Source organism: Haliotis asinina, chromosome 5, assembly GCF_037392515.1.
Source record: "Haliotis asinina isolate JCU_RB_2024 chromosome 5, JCU_Hal_asi_v2, whole genome shotgun sequence".
Classification (NCBI taxonomy): Eukaryota; Metazoa; Mollusca; class Gastropoda; order Lepetellida; family Haliotidae; genus Haliotis; species Haliotis asinina.
Window position 1 is genome coordinate 61,006,199 of NC_090284.1, and position 22,156 is coordinate 61,028,354.

The 22,156-nt window shown below is 40.5% G+C and overlaps 2 protein-coding genes across 2 annotated transcripts; both read left to right on the forward strand.

Annotated features, from left to right (window-relative positions):
- The first annotated feature begins 150 nt into the window (after window positions 1–150).
- Window positions 151–8,548, forward strand: LOC137284981 (dehydrogenase/reductase SDR family member 11-like). The gene is made up of 7 exons (XM_067817073.1): window positions 151–298; window positions 2,610–2,819; window positions 3,620–3,714; window positions 5,475–5,604; window positions 5,909–5,998; window positions 8,090–8,155; window positions 8,238–8,548. Exons 1-7 carry the CDS (start codon window positions 167–169, stop codon window positions 8,277–8,279), a joined length of 765 nt encoding a protein of 254 aa, XP_067673174.1. The 5' UTR covers window positions 151–166; the 3' UTR covers window positions 8,280–8,548.
- A 4,967-nt stretch (window positions 8,549–13,515) lies between these two features.
- Window positions 13,516–21,101, forward strand: LOC137284982 (dehydrogenase/reductase SDR family member 11-like). The gene is made up of 7 exons (XM_067817075.1): window positions 13,516–13,726; window positions 17,558–17,767; window positions 18,866–18,960; window positions 19,587–19,716; window positions 19,961–20,044; window positions 20,496–20,561; window positions 20,874–21,101. Exons 1-7 carry the CDS (start codon window positions 13,595–13,597, stop codon window positions 20,913–20,915), a joined length of 759 nt encoding a protein of 252 aa, XP_067673176.1. The 5' UTR covers window positions 13,516–13,594; the 3' UTR covers window positions 20,916–21,101.
- The last annotated feature ends 1,055 nt before the right edge of the window (window positions 21,102–22,156 follow it).

A 22,156-nucleotide genomic window follows, 5' to 3' on the forward strand; every position in this document is an offset into this window, starting at 1 on the left:
TTATTGTATTCGTGTTCTCCCTCAATACTATTTAAAAAATACATATTTGAAAATAAATCAACCATTTTAATTAAAATTGTAACAGCGGTGAATGCCAATGGAAATGGATGTAACTAAAGCCGATAGGTACTACCACTTGCTGACAGCAGTCATCACAAATTCAGACATGGAGCGGTGGTCGGGACGTGTAGCTCTAGTGACAGGGGCCTCGGCCGGTATCGGGGCGGGACTGGTCAAGGCACTGGTCAAGCATGGCATGAAGGTGGTGGGCTGTGCAAGAAATATCGACAAAATACAGGTGAGGATTTGGTTTGAATGAAGTTTATTCCACATTGTTACCATGTATCTCTGCGACTTACACTGGCATTTGATGGTACCGATGTTTCCAAAAGTGACGGTACTCCAATTGATTCACATTCACCTACATTACTATATATTAATTATCAATAACTTCGATAGTATTACAAACATCGAAACATCAAGTACATGGAATCTCTGTCTGATTCTAAATATACTGAACAGCAAAAGGAACGCAACTCAAGGTTTTGAATAGACGACATAAAAACTTACTTTATGAGATGTCATTTTTGCGTTTCTTTTTCTGTTCAGTATATTATATTCAAACGGAATTATATACCTGATTCAGTTGGAATCAGCAATTACTCCACTACCTCACTCTGACGTAAGATTTGATCAGTGTTAGTCCCATGCGTAATCATGTGTTCATTTTCGAAAAATGGGCAGATAAGTAATTACCATGCTCAGAAAAGTCAGGGTAAACAGACTGGCATGAAAGACACTGCAAACATGATAAACTGATGAACATGAGGTTCAGTTAATACCGAGCGAAATTTCATCTGCATTCTGGTAATTGAAGTATAGTGGAATCTGTCAACATTATTGTTGTCAAAGCGATCGCAGCCCTAAAATGTTCGTAAGTCCCATACTTACGATCAGCTTACGACTGTCGTAGTTCTACGATCCCTTTGGGGAACGGGACCCTGTTCTGATGGTCAGATTTCCGTCGTACAGGTTTTGTGGTGCAAAACATTAATTCTCACGTTTGCGGCCGATCACACCTCTCTTCTTGTTTACAGCTATATGGTGTTGCTGAAAAATAGTTGGAACGAGAGAATTCACAATTCACATGATAAGAATCATCAAAAGTTCTGTCGATTTCATGGGACTAAGCAAACTATGGTTTTGCTACAATTATTAGCATTTGTGTTAGGGAGCAATTCATCGGTCTAAAACTGAAATCAAACATTCAGGACATATTTGTGTGAGTGTAACTATATCGCAAGTCATTGTAACGCTGACCAAATATGTCGAGCGATTCTCCTTGGATCATCAAACGGAAGTATATGCCGATATGTGTTCCAGACGGATATATCATCTCTGGTAGCATTAGAATCTTTCATCGAAAGGAAACAACATTCATGGATGAAAAATAAAAACTAGCAACTCTAGCAACATGAAATATCGAACTCCGCCTTCGATGCGCCCATAAAATAACATCGTCTGTTCCATTGTGCTACCGTTCTGGTGGTCAAGTGCTGGCCGCGATACGTAGTTTGATAACCTTGAAGCACCAATGACTGGTGTCTGGATGTCTTTAAGTAAACTAATGTCGGGATATTTGTAAAGATATTTGCAAGAACGGCATGCTTATTGTCAATAGTGGACTGAAGGGTTCATAATAAACACGTTGAGTGAGTGAGTAAGTGAGTTTGGTTTAGCCTCTTTTAGCAATATTCAAAACAATGTCACGGTGGAGAATACCTGAAATGGGCTTCACACATTGTATCCATGTGTGAAATCGACCCCTTACATTGACGAGCGAACGCTTTCACCAGGGGGCTACACCACAACCCCTAAATATGTACTACCCATCAAAAGTTTCGTCTCATATCTGTGGCTACATCGAAAATGAATTTATTCACTACGTAAGGGGAACCAGCTACAAACCTTATGCTGATGAGTTGCACGAGGATCATGCATTAAATAGCCGAAAAGCATGTGAAAATATCTTGCATGTGAACAGCTGCGTTTTTGGTGTAAAGTTGTGTTAAGTGAGTGAGTCAGTTTAGTTTTACACCGCTTTTAGCAATATTCCAGCAATATCACGGCGGGAGACACCGGAAAGTGGGCTTCACACATTGTACCCATGTGGGGAATCGAACGCGGGCCTTCGGCGTGACGAGCGAACGCTTTAACCACGAAGCTATCCCACTGCCCCAGTTGTGTGAAGAATTCACCACGTTTCACTGAGTGTTATCCTTTATTGAACTCATTTCAATAATCGTTTCAATTTTACAAATTTGTTTGACAATACATCAGTTCATGTGCAGACAGTAAATTTATTCAAAGTAGTGAGTCTAAACTTTTAATGGTTAGTACGTTGTGCGCAACTCCACCTTGTCACAGACTGCGTCCTCGGTAAAATTTACGAAGCGAATACAAAGAAAGCCAAAGATCGCGTCATACAAGATGACGTCACATATAGATGACGTCATTACTTACACTGATAAGTGACGGAAACAAAGGAGTGAGAAACAAGCAAATCGAAATTGATAGACTACCCATAAGTGCATGTCATTTCCTTCCAGAAACTCCCCTATGAGCTGAGCCCTGAGCCGGGCATGGTGAAAATAATCAGACGAGACATATCCAAGGAAGAAGATGTCTTGGCGATGTTCCAGACGATCAAGGCTGACCCTGACCTTGGTGGGGTGGACGTGTGCATCAACAACGCAGGTCTGGCCCACAACGAACCCCTGTTGACAGGAAGCACCTCCCAGTGGAGGGAAATGGTGGATGTAGGTCACTCCGAGCATAGTGCAATATTTGGTAGATATGAAACATGACCAGGCACCCTCGGATGTTGTATGGCAAGAAAGATACCTGTATCAGAATATGTCGACATGACGAATGTCTATGTACAACTGTTTGAAGGTTTCGGTGATTCATTGAATGAGTTTAGTTTTACGCCGCGTTGAGCGACATTCCATCAATATCACTCCGTTGGAAACAGAAATGGGATTGAAACATTATAACCATGTGGGGAACTGAGCCCGGGTATTCGGCGTGATTAGTACGCGCTTTAACCATTAGGCTAGCTTTTTAAATTTTTTTAACGATGAAATGTCGATATATATGAATGTCCATTTAACAAACATTTGTGGACTACTGGTGTTTCGTCTTGCCTTAAAAGATACCAGTACAATTTCCAGTACAAGCTTTCCCTCACTGGTTTATGAAGGTCTGTATCGGATGTGTGACAGCCAACTCTGTATGGAAGGACACCTCTATGGTGGTTACAGTGAGGATGGATGGGATACTTCGGCATCCTCCCAAAATGCAGACCCGTTGAAACGACACTCGACGTGGTTGCTACTTGTAGTCTCACTTCTCAATCTGTAATTATAATATCATGTACACTAGCAAGTGGCTTAAAGAGATCGCTTTTATCAAGTTTTCAGATATCTGCTTGAGCATGCAGATAAGCTATTTGGTGAATTACTGTGAAACTCGGGATAACAAATTACCTAAGAGATAAATCGGAATTCCCCGTGTCCTAAAGGTAGCCTCTGCTTAACGCTAATTTCTACCTCTATAGGTGAATATCCTTGGTTTGTGCATGTGCACCAGGGAGGCCTTCAAGTCCATGCAGGAGAGGAAGGTGGATGATGGACACATCATCCTGCTCAACAGGTAGGTCAGTTAGAGCAAAGTTTTTAAAGTTTATGAATAATGAGATCATTTTGATTGAGGAAATATTTGTACCGAAGTATAAGGTACGAATTGTATCACAGGAGAAGTATCACATGTCTGTTCGAAGTCACTAGGTTTGTATAGTCACTTCACAGGCCTAGCACATGACATGCAATGTGGAGATGATGTCATGTCATCAAATGTCCAATTGTGGTATATCTATCGCTGAAACTATAGTGGTACAGAAACGGTACATGACGTTGACGTTGACTGTGACGGTGAAGGTGACTGTATGGACGATGATCACGTGGCTGACAGCGTTGATCGACTTGATGGCGGAGAAGACATCGATGAAAACAGGTAATCTGACGTAAGTGGAGTTGTTAATAAGGCTCAATCCTCAGTTCGGGTGAGGTTCGGGTGCCATTTTGTTGCGGAAATGGAATGCACGAGATACTACTGGTATTTCCTTCAGATTAAGAGTGAGAGAAGAAGCGCTCGTAAATGAGCAAAGAAATCTCGTTTGATTGCTTTTCACTTAACGCCAATATATGTATATTTCGTTGCTAGTGATTACACTATGCCACTTAGAAAGTGGTCAGTAGTAGCATATGGTATATCTGGGATAACGTTTTCTTAGTCAAGTACAGATTCTAGTGCTTTTGAGGGATTGAATCCCTTCCGGCATTCCAACCCACACCCTCACAGTCAGGCACGTTACTGGTATTCAAAAGGTGTTTTCCTCTAACTTGAATACCAATGAATATTTTTAGTTCAACATTTTTCAAGTTATACCCAAAAGTGCAGTTATCATCGTTGAGTGTATATGAGAATAATACCTCATACTCACTATCACTGTTCAACTTGAATTTGTTAGTTGCAATCCATTGTATGGCAATGCAATTCAGTCGTACACAAACAATCCAATATTCTGTATGTATGAAAAAATCATATGTTTTGTGTCATAAGCCAGTGCAGTTTCTGGTGTCCATCAATAAACACACACATGCACATATAAAACGGAAGTCATTCACCCCCAAACGCAAGTGCTCATTATCCACTAGTACAGTCGGGTAAGCCTAGTACAGACGTCAACGATAGAGAGTCTGACAAGTCTCACGAGATCCCAATGGGCGTAAGTCAAAATATGAGTGCATCGAAACCGCACAACGAGCAGGGACTCGTTTCACATAGCGGTTCTAACACCACGACTGTCCTAACCATGACACTTCAGTTTTGACTTCAGACAGCCGTAGAGCTAACCTGACCTATCAACAAAAAAAAAACGGAGTGGGTAAGATGTGTATTCAGAAAACTTCGCGTGATGCTTGAAACATACTCAAAATTAAAAAATGATTTTCATACAGCTTGCTATAGCATGGGTGAGTTGTATGAACTGCCGTTTTGAATCCAAAATATTTCAGTGACAATAAAGCGCGACAGCTGGATATTGGAGGAATGGTCAAAGTGATTCAAATCTTTGTCTTTGACCTTCGATTATAATGCAGAGACTAGAATATAGATAAACTGCTTCGGTTTCGAACCTGTGTTTTCTTATCAAGTACACGAAAAACGTTTACCATGCTGCCAACATGTGTTAGTGATGCAACATGTGGCCTCGTGTTTCTAATCTGTTCAGACACTGTGTGATACAACCACGTTTCTGTGACGCCTTATGTGTGCTCGTGTTTCTAGCCTGTCCAGACACTGTGTAATACAACCACGTGTTGTCAATGTTCTATGTGTCCTCGTGTTTCTAGCCTGTCCGGACACAAGGTGATGCCGCTGAGCGCCATGCACTTCTATTCTGCCACGAAGTTTGCTGTCACTGGCCTCTCGGAAGGACTTCGACGGGAGTTGAGGGAGCTGAACAGTGGGATCCGAGTAACAGTAAAATTATATATCGTGACATTTGCTTTTGCGCAATCGTGCATTCTCTCTGTTGACTAAGGCTTAATTGTTCGGCAAGGCACAACGGAATATCCATTGCATATAAACGCATTTTGCAGTGTTAATACATCGTAAATATCATGGTTATGCATGCACAGATAAGCCACTACGGAAATGTGTGCGTTTCTTAAATATTTATTGCAATGTGTTTGCGCAAATATTCATCAGTCAGTATACATGTTTTGTAACTCCAGGACCTAGATTTAACAGAACAAAGACATTATTTATAATTATTATTTTTCAGTCTATCAGTCCTCGTTTAGTGCAGACAGAGTTCTTCTCCCGAATGTACAAGGATGACGAAAAGTCTAATGTCCATTTTAGTCAGTCTCTTGTAAGTGTACTGGGGTGTCAATAGATGTACTCGGTCTACTATTACAGCTTGGAGATGTGTCATTAGTGAGTGCGTTTAGTTTAGTGAGTTTACATTTACGCCGCACTCAGCGCTATTCTTTTTATATGCTGGCGGACTGTAAATAATCGAGTCTGGATCAATTCTAATCCGGATCTTCATGGATCCTGTGCCATAACTTGTGAGCAAATATATTTTGATACAATCTAGCATTTTGATTGAAACCATTGATGTAGATACATACATAGGTTGACGGGTCAAACGTTTATGCATATGTGTTAATTTACCCTACCTTCGTGTGAAATATTTTAATTTCGTTGGTCAATGACGCTTTAATAAGTTTCCAAGTATTACCCGCTGCCACTGTAACCTCCAAACTCTCCGCCGAGAAGCTGTATCGTATGACGTCATAATCTGACACATGCAGTGCCCGGAGTTCGAAAACCGATCCATCAGCTGTTTTGAGTTGACTATGTTGACATTTTATTTCACCGACTTTCAGTGCTTTATCTAAACTATACTCAGTCCATATGAAAACGCACCACTCACGAAATCTGGAATAGTTCCACGGACTGATAGGTGAAGTATATACTTATGATGCATTTGAGATAATGAATGATTTAAGAAGACATGTAAACATCATTAAATTTCATTCACGATAATGTTAATGCGCGAGAGAGGCTTAACTGGTGTAGGGGTCGAACAGGAAAGTCAATAACGAGTCTGACCGCCATTTGCATTTACACATGGGGTGCATCGTCGTCGAATGGAGTTGATCAGTCTCTGGATAGTGTTCTGAGGGATAGCATTCCACTCCTTAACAAGGACAACCTCAAGTTCTCGGATGTTGTCCATCTGGCGTCGACGTGAAAGACGTCGTCCAATTTCATCCCATAAGTGCTCGATAGGGGAGAGGTCGGGTGACAGAGCTGAAGCACGGGGATGTTCTGCTGTGCAAGGTACTGCATGGACACCCTTGCAGTGTGTGCCCTAGCGTTGTACTGTTGGAACGTGTGGACATCGTGGTGTTGGTTGAAGAACAGCACGACATGGTTTTGCAGCACCTGGTCCAGGTAGTAGACGGCGTTCACCCTTCCTCTGCAGATATGGAGAGGGGTTCTGTGACGGTAGCTTATTACATCCCATACCATAACGCAGTCACCACCCCAACGACACAATCGGCGTTATAACGTTCACCGCGTATACCACCGCCAAACACGTATACGGCCATCTGCGTTCCTTAGGTGAAATCGTGACTCGTCAGAAAAGATGACATCGTGCCATTGTCGTAGTCGCCAATTCTGGTGCATGTTTGCCCATTGTAGACGTTGGTTTCGGTGACGATCCGTCAATATGGGGCCGAAATAAGGACGTCGTGTACTCAGGCCTGCAGCTTGCAGACGGTGTTGGGGTGAATGAATCCACGTCGTCTTTGGACTTGAGCAGCCGTTCTTGTCCCTTTTAGTGTTCGGTCTCGGCCATGATCCCGTACGATCTGACGGGCCTAACGTGCCGTTGTCACACGTTGTTGACACGGTCGAGGACGGTCCCGAGTGCTCCCCGTTTGCAGAAACCTTTGATACGTTCCCGTTCAGGGGCTGTAAGTCGCGGCATCGTGTCGGCGTTTCACAAGTGTCAGTGAAGAAGTGAAATTTTATGCGGATTCACATGCTTTTAAAGGCAATGTGTGCACAAATTCAGAGTGAAATTCATTTTTCCCGTGGTGTGCGTGCAAAATGTTGCGAAAAATTGCCTAGCGTTACGGTTAACATGAAATTCTCGCATTTCTTGCACCTGGCATGTCGGGTGACGTCACTGTAGTGTTGTTGTTGTATAAAAATTATATTGAAGTTCATTTGAACTTAAATAGTGACTTTTTTCAAGTGGTGCGTTTCCATGTGTACTCAGTATATTTTCATACACTGAATCGTTTGCACACTCAACTTCAACATTATTCACCATTCTTATAGTACTTTTCTTCCCATCATTTTTTTCTCATCAGCAGTTTTATAGTCATCCCTCGAGTACCTGTTTCTTTGTTTATATTCATTTAAACCGTCTCTTCTCCCACAGCCTCTACAGACGGAAGACATCGTCAACACAATTGTATTTGCCCTTCAGTCTCCACAACGTATGGAGGTGAGTCGCATGCTTCCTACGAAACAAACAAACGTCGACCTGTTATAAGCCGTTTTAATATTTATGGATATCTTATTTCCAGATTTTGGATCTTCTCGTGAAACCCACGGATGAAATCCATTAGCTGAAGCTTATAAAGCTTATAAGATATCACAACTGATGAGAAGATTCACCATCAGCGATTTGGAGATTCACCAGTGGACTTGCGACGTATGGCACCCGGACCCGCCAGGAGATTTAGAAGTAAATAGTCTGTTCTATTTTGGTATGTTGTCATGGTGTTGATATGGGTATTCACTTTTTATTGTTGTTAAACAGCTATACCCGATGATGAGTCAAGTACTAGCCATGGAAAGTCGTGTGTAAATAATAAAAGCTGCACATCCATATCAACCTGCCTTGTCTTACCCTGCCTTGTGTAACTGTTTGTTAAACAGTTGTTTTGTTAATCAGTTTGTGCATTTCCTCTGAACCTGGGGCGGTGGGGTAGCCTAGTGGTTAAAGTTTTCGCTCGTCACGTCGAAAACCTGGGTTCAATAGCCCACATGGATAAAAATAAAACTTGTCATGATGTTTTTGGTGATTATTTACATGGTGCACGTAACCGATTGAAACATGACATCATTGTTTTGTCATCATTGTACCATCACTTTACAGACTTCCAAAAACCTGACTATTCAGAAAGTGGTTTATAATACCACATAGTGCTATTAAAACCACTTGGTAATTTTAAAATATCAGTATCTGGTGTGGCAGCAATGGAACATAGAAGGAAGGAGATGCCGAATTCTTTCTTGATGAGTGGCATGATACTGTTGCCGAAGTGCTGAGTGCAGTTCTTGAAATGCCTGGGGTGGCGGATTACGCTGGCGCAAGCGTCGATCAAGGGTATCTCATAAATATTCAGTGAGGGCGAAATCGGGTTATAGAGAAAGCCATGGCAGCATCTGGACGTTGTATTGCTAGAGGAAGTCCTGGCAAACACATGCAACGAGAGGTACAGCATTGTCATGTTGGCAAGAACACCACCCCCACCCCCACCCCCGACGTTGTGCCAAGACGTTACGTCGAACTGGTATTCTGACAAAAAGGGATGTGGGTTATTGTGAATGATGCGGCCACGGTGTGTGAACGTTGCGCCACGGTGTTTCATCCGGATGTAGAGATCCTGGTCTGCAGTGGTAACTGTGGGTCCCATTATTGTCCATACCTTTGAGATGATCTGTCTGGACACGTACCTTACCTGGAAGTACCTTACCTCCCCTTGCTGTTTTGCCCCTCCTTGCAAATGGGCGATGGCGTTGAGTCGTTGAATGTCTGTCGGTCTTGGTGTTCGTTTTTCGTCTATAGTGGCTTAAAACGATGCATATGGAGTACCGGTGGCGTTACGTTTACAACCCTTGATATCGGGATGATGCACAATGTTATGATTCACATGCATTTTGCGTGCGTTTTAACGATTCATTACAACCGTGTTCAACGTTTTGTTTTTGAAGGTTTTATCGTCGGCCACCATTCCTCCACATGTATTGGTTTGTGCAAAATACTCTCCAAAAATTCAAATTGTCCCCTATGTTAAGTTTCTTTTTTGAAGAGTATACTTGTTTTATGACACACTTGTTGCGCGAACACGTGGCTGTGACTGTATTCACGGCAAGTGTAACCCTCAGGTACTCCTGTCATCAGGAAACAGAGACTATGATTGTTCTCGAAGAAAACAATGTTCTTGATAAAACAATTAATAAGTTTCTCTCATCATAGTTTATTCGTTACTTTCACTTTTTGCAGATTGACCTAGATATAACGGGATAACCGGATTTTCATTTTATCGTTGAAAAAAGAATAAATAATAAGTGGCTGAGACTTATACAAGTTTTGTAACGATAAATGCTTTGGACAGTCTTCATGTTGGTGCTCTTCCACTGGCAAGGAAACACCCGTGAAGATCCTGAATCGAAAGGTTCTCTAACAAACATGGCAGCTTTTCAAATTTGTTTGGCTCGGCTGCAGTGGAGACGGTGCTTAATTGTTGCTACGTGTATATCATAGTTTTATTACCTATTATTACGTTTCTATTGTTTTGTTTAAAGACTTGAATATCGCCCAAGAAAATGATTGGGTGTCGACCGTTGGAAGTAATCACAATTGTTTGAATCTTTGACCAATGTCGTTTTTTAAATCTTTACAAACTAGTATTAAGGTTTCTGTCCGAGCTTGAACAGGGATTTTGTTTTAGATCGAAACTATGTCGACAGGTACATTTTAACAGACCTTTGAGTTTGTTTGCTGTAAACAAAGCAAACTTCCAAATCAACAATATCCCCATTACTCTGATCAAAGGTTATTTATAATTACACATACATATTATTAAAACATATAATTCTTCTTTGTCAAACTTGAAGTACATTCCGAAAAACAGGAATTCGCATACATTTCATGTCCGAAAGAATTTCAACATTTATATAAATATTTTAGCCTGTCCATAAACAATTGAGTTTACGGGTGTGCCATTTAGTCTAACCTACAAAATGAACGTGGAATAATGAAGATTTCCTCCTCTAACCATTTCTGACAGTTATCTGTGCCCTTGTGTCCTTGCAGCAAAGGGAGACAATTGCATGTGACTTGAATTCCTCTTCTGTGATTGCGCCATTGAGGCAACACACATTTTATACACCCTCGCTACCTTGTAGTTTCATGAATAAAACCGTTTCCTTACTCCACATTTGAATTAGGAAGCCTCTTGTTCTTTTTGACCCAGTGGGCATGGCTTTACAGTGGTTTTAGCAATATTCCTGCAGTATCAATTTAAGCTTGATCTTCCATGCGAACCATTGACTAGCCTCTCTGAGTGTTTGATGCTGAAGCTACGGTGAAAAGGTTTTTTTGGTGTCACTATCTCCTACATAGGACTTACTATCTCCTACATAGGACCTAATATCTCCTACATAGGACTCACTATCTCCTACATAGGACTTACTATCTCCTACGAAGGACCTAATATCTCGTACGTAGGACTTACTATCTCCTACGTAGGACTTACTATGGACCTACTATCTATTACGTAGGACTTTGTGTCTCCTACGTAGGACTTAGTATATCCCACGTAGGACATAGTATCACCTACGTATGAGTTAGTATCCACTACGTAGGATATATTATCTACTACATAGTACTTGATATATCCTTTGAAAGGTTTGGATTATGAACGCACGTCAATGCAGTTAATATGACTCGATTGGAAAAGTGTTGTGTGCGGCGTAAAGCAATACGGAATTAAAAAAGGCAAAAGATTGTCTTTATAGTTGTTTGTATACGTATAAGGGAATAAGTACGCATGGATTGTCACCTTCTTGTTCTTTTTGACCCAGTGGGTTTTACACCGATTTCAGCAATATTCCTGCAGTATCACGACGTATGAACAAACCACTCTTAATCAGTGCCGGGGTGGAATTTAAGCATGCCAACCATTGACCAGCCTCTCTGTGTGTTTGATCTGAAGCGTTGTACGGTCGCGGTGTAAAACGTATTTTGGTGTCAGTATCCCCTACGTAGGGCCTAATATCTCCTACGTAGGAATACTATCTGCTACGTAGTACTTAATCTGTCCTTTTAAACGTCCGGATGATGAATTGTGGTTATTAACTGAGAAATGTTTGGTTATGCAGAACGTTAAAATGCACGTTAGTGCATATTCATGTTAGTGTAAGTGTGTGTGTGTGTTTTACGTTTGGGTGACGTCAACCTGGATCTAATTGCAGTGATGGGTATTCTCGCACTCTCTCTGTCACACACACACGCACGCGCGCGCACACACACACACACAGTCATGCACGCACGCACACATAGACAGAGGAGTAGGGAGAAGTTTCTGATGAAATTCACGTTATGACACGTCCTCCGAAAGCTTTGCTTGTCTTCATATGAGGCTAGTTTGGATAAAAAATAACTCTCGTTTGTTTTTTTGTGATTGTTTGCAAGTTGACTTGACTCGTGGAGAAAAGTATAAGTGAATAATTGCGCATGAATTGTCACCGATAGTCTAAGACACGTCTGTGCACGTAGGGTATGACTAATGTGCAAGGACCTCTGAAACATCTATATAATAGAAAAATGTAACGAAGCGCAACATGCAACAGTGAACTAAGTGCAACGTGTAACAATAGAGAAAACTGAACGGGAGGCAGTAAAGTACTACAGTCGGTGCAACACATGAAAGTCTAGTCTGCTAGACTCACTCAAAACTCTCACTATTTGTTATATACGTATACATGGTTACAACGAAGCTGAATTTCTCCACCAACTTGGGGGAAACAACTGCAAACCTTATACAGATAAATTGCACGAGGATGATTCATCAAGCTGAAAAGTATGTGCAAATATCGTGCATGTGAACTGCTGCGTTTTGGTGTAAAGGTTTGATAAGAATTTGTCATGTTTCACCGAGTTTCGTCATTTATTGAACACATGACAATAATCTTTTCAACGTTGTGGATTTGTTTTATTATACATCAGTTTATGTGTAAACAGTACCTTTAAACAGTATGAAATATTTGCCAAATCTAGTTTAGAACAGTTGACTGAAATATACGGCTACATTTACACTAGTGGAACCCAAACTTTTGATGGGTAGTGTAGTTCAACACACGAGTCTAATGGCGAAGGAAACAGTAGACTCTTAGAGTAAATTAAACGCGTGGTAGTAGACTCTAATTGTAAATATAACACACAACTGTAGACTCTAAACGTAAATGAAACACATGGCTGTAGACTCTAACAATGGCTGAAACAGTCAAAAAATGAAAATGGATTCCGTGTCTGGTTGAACTAAGTTGACTATTTCAGATTAATATATATTAATATATAGAGAGCATCTCCTGCATGACATACTACGTCCTACGTAGGTGATTATAAGTCATGCTGTGTAGTAAGTCCTACGTAGGAGATACAATGACCTACGTAGGAGATAGTATGTCACATTTTCAGAACAACTGGTACCATCTCTTATTGTTAGTGATTCCAAAACACTTTCTCATGAGGTAGCCAGAATCGTAGACTCTTTTGACCGAAATTTCTTATCGATGTTAGCATATGTTTACCTCATTTCTAAATACACAGAATACCTTAATTTGATTATTTAGGGTATTTGTGTCTACAGAAATGAACAATTGAACATATTAGTCGATCAGTGTCTCCAGTGTTATTCTACCACCATAGAAAACATAAACACCATCATGCGAAACATTAACACGAGTATACCGTTATTGTATTCGTTTTCTCCCTCAATACTATTTGAAAAATACATACTTGAAAATAAATCAACTATTTAAATCAAAATTGTGACAGCGCTGACTGCAAATGGAACTGCACACACGTGTGGATGTAACGAAAACTGATAGGTACTATCACCTGCTTACAGTAGTCATCACAGATTCAGACATGCAGCGGTGGTCGGGACGTGTAGCTCTTGTGACAGGGGCCTCGGCTGGTATCGGTGCGGGGCTGGTCAAGGCACTGGTCAAGCATGGCATGAAGGTGGTGGGCTGTGCAAGAAACATCGTCAAAATACAGGTGATATTTTTCTCCAGGCTACACTTAATTCTCTATTAATTTTAAACGGGTAGTGAGGTGTGGAAGAAACTTCGACAAAGTATAGTTCATTTTTTATCAAGGCTACAGTTAATCATCTAATCATAGAAAAGACGATGACACCTACATGTAGCTCATGTTTTTTAAACGGATCGATTTCTTCTGTTGATAGTTGTGTGGTTGCAGAACATGTGGTCGTAGAGCATTGAGGAGGAGAAGACCATTTCTGGAATAACCTTTGCCCGTAAATGGTATTACGCACCCAACCTTAAATTTTGCAGCAATTTAATTCCATTTCGAAAGTCCTGGTTCGGATCAGTTGATCTTGTATTCTTGCATTTAATGTGGGACGTCTTGAAAATGGTCGATCAGCATCTTTTGACGGGCCCGCACATGTTACTTGGTCTGACCAAACAAACTGTGAATCCTTGTGCTTAATATCCACTACACGCTGCCTTCTGTCATTTTAATTTTTCAGCTTGCTTACCTCCTCCGTGCTTTACAGACGCTGCCTTTGAGCAAATACCACATGTATGAGAAACATACAATGATTACATATTCAGATTGAAAGAAACATTGGTCCACTGAGGTATTTCAACCTTCCTTGCATCTGGAAAGACATGAATGCTACACACAAGTGTGACAAGATACTCGCACGATCGACACGCTACACACAAGATCAGTACGGAACATACAGGATTGACTTGCTAAATACATGACTGACACGCTACGCACAGGATCGACCCCCTACAAAGAGGAATATCACGCTACATACAAGATCGGCACGTTACGGAAAGGCTTGACCCACTACAGATATTGCTGACATGAACGCTACACACAGGTGTGACAAGTTACACACAAGATCGGAGAGCTACACACAAAATCGACACGCTACTTAAGCAGTGACACGATACACGGAACTGATATGGTACACTGAGGACTGACACGTCACACACAAAACCGACACGCTACACACATGGTTGGCACGCTACACACAGGGTTGTCACGCCACACACACGAAGAACACACTATACACATGACTGACACGCCACATACATGACTGACACGAGACCGGAATGCTACACGCGGGACTGACACGCTAAACACAGATTTGGCATGATGTACACAGGATTGACACATTACACAAATCATTGACATGCAGTTACTCAGGACTGACACGCTACACACAGGACTGGCACACCACGCACAAGACTGACACGCCACACGGACACGCTACACACAGGACTGACACGCTACGCAGAGCACGGATACGCTACACACAGGATTGGCAGGCCACACACAGGACTGACACGCTACACACAGTCCTCGTGCTGGATTTTGTCCGGTTGTTTTTTGTAAACATCTTTGTAGTGAATACAGGTTGGCAAAACTTGTCTTTGTGATAAAACTCGTTTGCAGATGTCTATATGCAAGCCGATCAGGTTTTAAAGAATAATATTTGTTGTGTGGATAATTTACTGCTTGACGGCTTTGTTTTCTTTTCAGCTCTTACATTTTATGACCTAACCTGCTGTTTATAGAACACGGGTTTACAGGATATCGTGATCTGAATTCAGTTATATTTGCACTTTTCCCTTTTATAATGCATGCAGCACATCACAGGTTGGACACAATTTCAGTTTCAATGAACACCTGTTACTGTCATTAAATGTTGGTTTCAATATAATTTTGTTATATACTACTATGCGTGTTCTTCATCTGTCAGATGTAGTTTAATTTCAATGCCAAAATACCTATCTGTGAAATACTGATATATACCATTAAAAAAAGTAGAGGATAATTAATTTAGAAAATTCATAAAGTGCATATGGTAAACCCAAGGAGAAGACAGGTGATGAGGAGAAATTAAGGGGAAATGTGACAATTTATTCCAAACCCTTGCAAACATTTAATCTTTTACTGCTACATGAAAATATTATGTACAGATCAGTCCAGCTGTTAACGAATACATTAATTATACTGAGGAAATATTTCGGTATCAGATTATATTCAGCGTCAAGGTGGTGGGCACCATGACATGGAACATTGTCCATATCATTGAATCAATTACGCTGTATGTATGTGGCATTGGGAATCATTTCTCATCGACAAAGATATATATTCTGAAGAAAGCATTTTGGTCTACATTCGTGACGGTGATTCTTATGCACACATCCCTAGGGGTGACTACTTAGGTAAAGTAACTGTTGCGATAGCGATAGACTATTGATGCATACTGTTGCAATAGCGATAGTCTATTGATACATGCTATTGCGATAGTGATAGTCTATTAATGCATACTATTGAGACAGCGATAGGCAATTGATACATACTGTTGCAATAGCGATAGACTATTGATACATACTATTGCGATAGTGATAGTCTATTAATGCATACTTTTTTGAGACAGCAATTGATACATACTATTGAGACAGCAATAGACAATTGATAGATACTGTTGCAACAGCGATAGCCAATTGATACATACTGTTTCAATAGTGATAGTCTATTGATACATACTATTTCGATAGTGATAGTCTATTAATCCATACTATTGAGACAGCGATAGACAACTGATACATACTGTTTCAATAGTGATAGCTTATTGATACATACTATTTCGATAGTGATAGTCTATTAATGCATACTATTGAGACAGCGATAGACAATTGATACATACTGTTGCAACAGCGATAGACAATTGATACATACTGTTGCAATAGCGATAGTCTATTGATACATACTATTGCAATAGTGATAGTCTATTAATGCATACTATTGAGACAGCGATAGACAATTGATAATACTGTTGCAATAGTGATAGACTATTGATACATACTATTGTGAAAGTGATAGTCTATTGATACATTCTATTGCGATAACTATTGCATGAGTTCTAACCAAACTAATTTTTTTACATTTCAGATGTCACATGTACTTTGAAATAAAAACAAATGCATTTCTTTTTCGTTTTAGTTTTAATGAATAGGCTTCAAGCAAATCCACCACCAATTTCCATCAAACGTATCTTTTCGCTACGATATTAGATAAACTTCAGAACAAAAGAACGTGAAAACATAAGTTTGCCTCTGTTGCAGTGGTTGTGTATGACAATGATCAAAAGCTTCAAACCAAAAACACAAACTGAGCATAAGTTAGGTTGGTTTTTCATCCTATATTGCAGTCAAAGATTTATTCACTTTGGCCAGATAGTCAAGCATATTCAAGTGGACAGCTAAAGTTATCTTGATGACCAGAGGGAATTTCAAACACTTCTGCTTCAAACATTGTATCATCAAATAAAGGATACGATCATCAAAATTTTAGACAAATATTTCTAACATTCAGCGACAACAACAAATAAAAGATAAATAACTAAAAACGCTAACGGAATTGGGGTCAGGCTGCTGTATTTGCGAGCTTGCGATTAGGTGAATGGCTCTGAGAGTACGGGTTCGAATCCCGAATTTTACTCAACTCAAAAAGTACTAAAATTGTACTTTACTAAGAAGTTGTAATACCAAATATAACATGTTAAATCAACGGATACATGTAACTGATACCAGAGTGGTTTCCTGTCTTTATTGCGCTGCACATACGTTGAACAATCGTTTTGCTATCAATATTCACAGCAACAATCCAATTATTGACAGAAATTCATATTCCCAATCGATTAATTGCTATTGATTCGTAAATAATTGCAATGCATCGATAGTTCGATCTATCGTTACACCCCTACATGTATGTACTATTACTGTACACTGAATACGAGTTTTTTTCAGTCGATTTAATCGATTTCAATGCCCCAATCAGGAACTAGCTGCTGAGCTAAAGAATGAACCTGGCATGGTCAAGGCAGTTCGTTGTGATGTATCCAAGGAAGAAGATGTCTTGGCAATGTTCCAGACGATCAAGGCTGACCCTGACCTTGGAGGGGTGGACGTGTGCATCAACAACGCGGGTCTGGTCTATGGCGACCCCCTGTTGACAGGAAGCACCCAGGGATGGAAGCAAATGCTAGAGGTAGGACACAACATACATGCCTCTGTTGATTGGGAGTTCTCGCGGTGAGAGAGTGAGTAAATGAGTTAAGATTAACGGCTCGTTTGGCTATATTCCAGCACTATCAAGCCATGGACAACAGAGATGGGTTTCACACTTATAGCATCCATGTGGGAATCTTCAGCGTGACGAGCAAATGTTTTAAGCACACTTTAAGCACCTAAGCTGATATTTCTCAATAATGGTATGACCAGAGACCATATAATAGATTACATGGTCTCTGGTATGAACGACATGCGGCATCCAGTGTAGGTTGCGCGGTGGGCGAGCTAAAGCGCCAGTCCAGTAACCCAGGAAGCATGAAGGTGCCAGGATCGAGTCCCTTTGTGAACGGGTGTATTCATTACACTTATTTTTGACATGCATAAGATGAGTGAAATATTGATCATTGAAAATTTCCATATTCATGTCTGCCTTGTATGTATTCTTAAGTGTATGAAGTGAAAGAAAAAAGGTCTGGGCCAGAATGCTTTCACAGAAGTACGTCGTAAATACTAAAACAGATTTAACCTTAAATTTTCAGTTTTAGATATTATGCACTTGTTGAGACACGCACACCGTGTCCCACTGCAATATACACCCACCACTTGGAAACGAAGACGGCCAACGGAGGCATCATCTCAAGGACCTATTCAAGACTCCAAAAGGCTATACTACTACTTTTATGCTTTTAGAAGAGTGCTGTTAAGTTGCCGCCAGTTTGCCTTTTCTATTTCAATGATTCATGGCGCTATACAATAACAAATCGGCATACACAGTACACACTTCATAAGAGCGACTGAGTTCGGTGGATTTAACGCTGGATTTGACGCATCACATTAATATAGTTTGAAAGACAGAAATAATGCAGGTCTCAGACGTGTACCTTGTTGAAACCCACGAGCACAAGTGTGGTTTTGACAAACCTGAAAACGTAAACAGGCCAGTCGGTGCTTTTTCTAGAAAAGAAATACGCGTTTTTTTTTCTAATCACACACGATATATATTGTTCGACCTTGTAGTAACAAAAATGAAAATAATAATATTACCTTGGTTCCCTGTAAATGTATTCTGTTACAGGTGAACATCCTTGGTCTGTGCATGTGCACCAGAGAGGCCTTCAGGTCCATGCAGGAGAGGAAGGTGGATGATGGACACATCATCTTGCTTAACAGGTAGGTTCAACTTTTCATATATGGAAATCTAGTATCAGGAACAGAATGTTTCTTATTTTCGTTTTGTTACCAAACACCGATATATCACGAGGTAATATGTTCAAGACACGTAAAGAATAGAAATAAGAAACAATTTCATGCAGTATCTTTTCAATATTAAAATTTCATTGCAATAGAAGCACACGCACACAACATTTGCTTGTGGAGAATCGGGATTAGAAACGGCCCACGGTACGTCATTCTCGTCGTGGAATCTAGAAGGAATCCCGTGGTCTTCTTTACAATTAGATTAATCATTTCTTATTGTACCCCGGGTCTTCAGTAACCCATGCTTGTTGTAAGAGGCTCATGTTGTTGATCACTGGACTGTCTGGTTCAGACTCGATTATATTCAGACCGCCACAGAGCTGTAATACTGTTGAGTGAGGCGTTGAACAACGGTACCAAACCGATCGCGAAACGCCTTGTGCCTCGGCGATTTTGGACCTCAGAAACAATGCCGCCACGTATTCGTCATGTTTTAGGAAGTGCTGTAACAACTGTCATATTGCTCACCACATGTAGGATAAAACAAACAAAAACAATGTTCCAACCCCATCATTTAGCATATGTTCTTATGCTGACAGTGTGCTTGGGAAAACTGTGGGGCCGGTAAAGGCAAGTCACTTTTACGGGGCTACGAAATTTGCTGTCTCAGCTATTCATGAAGGTCTAATCAAAGAATTGAAGGAAATCAACAGTGGAATCAAAGTGACGGTACGTACTTTAATAGCAATTCCAACTGGTATTCTGGCGGCTTTCTCGATATTGATGCAAACCTAGGGCAAAGCGACGGAAACCATCTCAATACAGGATGTTGCTAAAAGGTTCTTCATATACTGTACACATTTCGGAATGATTTCCACTTAATATTATCAATTATGCCAGTCCAAGCTACTGTTGAAAATGGATTTTGATAATGATGGTGTCTGTCATGTAAGTTCACTGTCTTGTGTCCCAGTCTGTGTCCCCCGGGTTAGTGAGGACTGAGATCCTGTATCGAATGAAGTCGGCCGATGTGAATCCTGAAGTTATGTACCAAGGGGTAGGTAATGAAATATTAAGTTCTTGCTCGTATTTTCAGGCTGGTTCAGGTCAAGAATTTTAAAAAAAAAAAAAAAAAGTAACAACGTTTCTTTCAATTCTATGGATATCAATGATCGGAGGCCGTATCTGTTACTGTCAGTAATGGTTAATTACATCACAATGTAATGACATCATAATGTTGATGATGTCAAAATGTTATGACCTCTGTACGTCTTATGGGATTCACAGATGTACACTTTTCATTTTAAACTAAACAAGAGTGATTTTTATTAGAAATAGAATCAAACCCCAGTGTCTTCCGGTATCAAATATTGCAACACTCGTTGATAAAATTTGTACCTTTATTCACTCGTGTTGATGTACATCATACCAATACATATTTGGATGAGATCCTCTCGGTTTGCTTACGGATGCTAAACTACATCAGTTACGTTGAGCTTCATTTCCAGGCTCTGGATGTTGAAGACATCGCTGCGGTTGTGATCTTTGCCCTCGGGACTCCACCTAATGTACAGGTAGGCTCCCATTTCACGATCACACACAAACTGCCTTTGTGTCATATGGGGCCTGCGATACAGCTTTGTAGAGGAAAGGGTTTAGTCAGTCTTTCATATTTTGGAGATAAATGCAATATATTTACCTTTTTTTTCTGTGGAAGCAGTCAACAAAATCAGACAAAATTTATTTTGCTTAGGAATGAAAACTCAAATAGCGTAAACTTAAAGAAGGATACGGGAGATTGTCACGTCTTGTCCGCCTTACGAATAACAGAGAATACATTTTCAGAAGTTGCACATTCATACTTACTTATGTATTTGATATTACAGATACACGATGTCACAGTAAAACCAATAAACTCACTCTTGTGATCGCTATGGTCATCATTCCGCCTTGAAACTCCATTGTCTGGACGAGGCGGTTCCAGGTGAATTGATAATCCTAAACATTTCATTTTGTTAACGGATGTGCTTTGTTTACATGAGGAAAAGGTTATTAAACTGGCATGGAATATCTTTAACTGAAAAATGTGATGTGATAAACCCCTTTCACTGCAAGTCTCTTGCGTTGTCATCATGTTCTTCTGGGCCTTTTTGATGGAATAGCCGTTAAAGATGGCTGAATATTATTACACTCATGGAAACGAACAAGGGAACACATGAATGTACGAGTGTTCCCTTTCTCTTCCAGGTGTCTACACAGAGTATGTATTTCACTGTGGGTGAAATTCTGGCAATAAATAAAGTAACACTTGTACTTCCAAGTGTTCTTTTACTCGTTTCCATGAGTGTAGCTTTGACACTGTACAGCATGGACACTGTATCGGAGGGAGTTTATACAGCATGACCACTGTATAGAATATATTCTGTACAGCTAGGACACTGTACAGCATGGATTCAGTACAGAATGGACACTGTACTGCATGAACACTGTACAGCATGGACACTGCACAGCATGGATTCTGTTCTGCATAAACACTGTACAGCATGGACACTGTACAACATAGATTCTGTACAGCTAGGACACTGTACAGCATGGATTCAGTGCAAGATGGACACTGTACTGCATGAACACTGTACAGCATGGACACTGTACAGCATAGATTCTGTACAGTTTGGGCACTGTACAGCATGGATTCTGTACAACATTGGAATTATACAGCATGGACATTGTACAGAACTGACACTGTACAGTATTGATACTGTACAGCATGAATACTGTACAACAATCCGTCTGTCACATACAATGAATGTCTTACAGACTTTCTCCATGGTATGGAAATCACGTTGATACGTCATTATTGCGTTCTTTAACGTCCGATACATTCTGTTATGAGTGGCAAAATGTTATTCAGATTGTCAAATTTCAGTATGGAAATCCGTCTAAATTAAACGATAATGTGGGTAAGTGTGCTACTGGTAGAAATCACTGCTCACAGTGATTTCAAGCCAATGGGTCAATGGAATCTGCCCGTCGGCCAGGCCACCCCAGAGTCACAACCGTCCGGGATGATCGGCACATGAGTAACAGATTCCTTAACGCAACAGATCTTCAGACAGAACACTTTAATGTTAAAAATACGTATGGATATCCAGGAGCACCGGCCGTCGGC

Coding starts and splice junctions, on each gene's coding strand:
- LOC137284981 (XM_067817073.1), top strand. CDS start 167: ATGGAGCGGTGGTCGGGACGTGTAGCTCTAGTGACAGGGGCCTCGGCC. Junction 2,820..3,619: donor AGTGGAGGGAAATGGTGGAT/GTAGGTCACTCC, acceptor CTACCTCTATAG/GTGAATATCCTTGGTTTGTG. Junction 5,999..8,089: donor TCCATTTTAGTCAGTCTCTT/GTAAGTGTACTG, acceptor CTTCTCCCACAG/CCTCTACAGACGGAAGACAT.
- LOC137284982 (XM_067817075.1), top strand. CDS start 13,595: ATGCAGCGGTGGTCGGGACGTGTAGCTCTTGTGACAGGGGCCTCGGCT. Junction 18,961..19,586: donor CACATCATCTTGCTTAACAG/GTAGGTTCAACT, acceptor TTATGCTGACAG/TGTGCTTGGGAAAACTGTGG. Junction 20,045..20,495: donor CTGAAGTTATGTACCAAGGG/GTAGGTAATGAA, acceptor CTTCATTTCCAG/GCTCTGGATGTTGAAGACAT.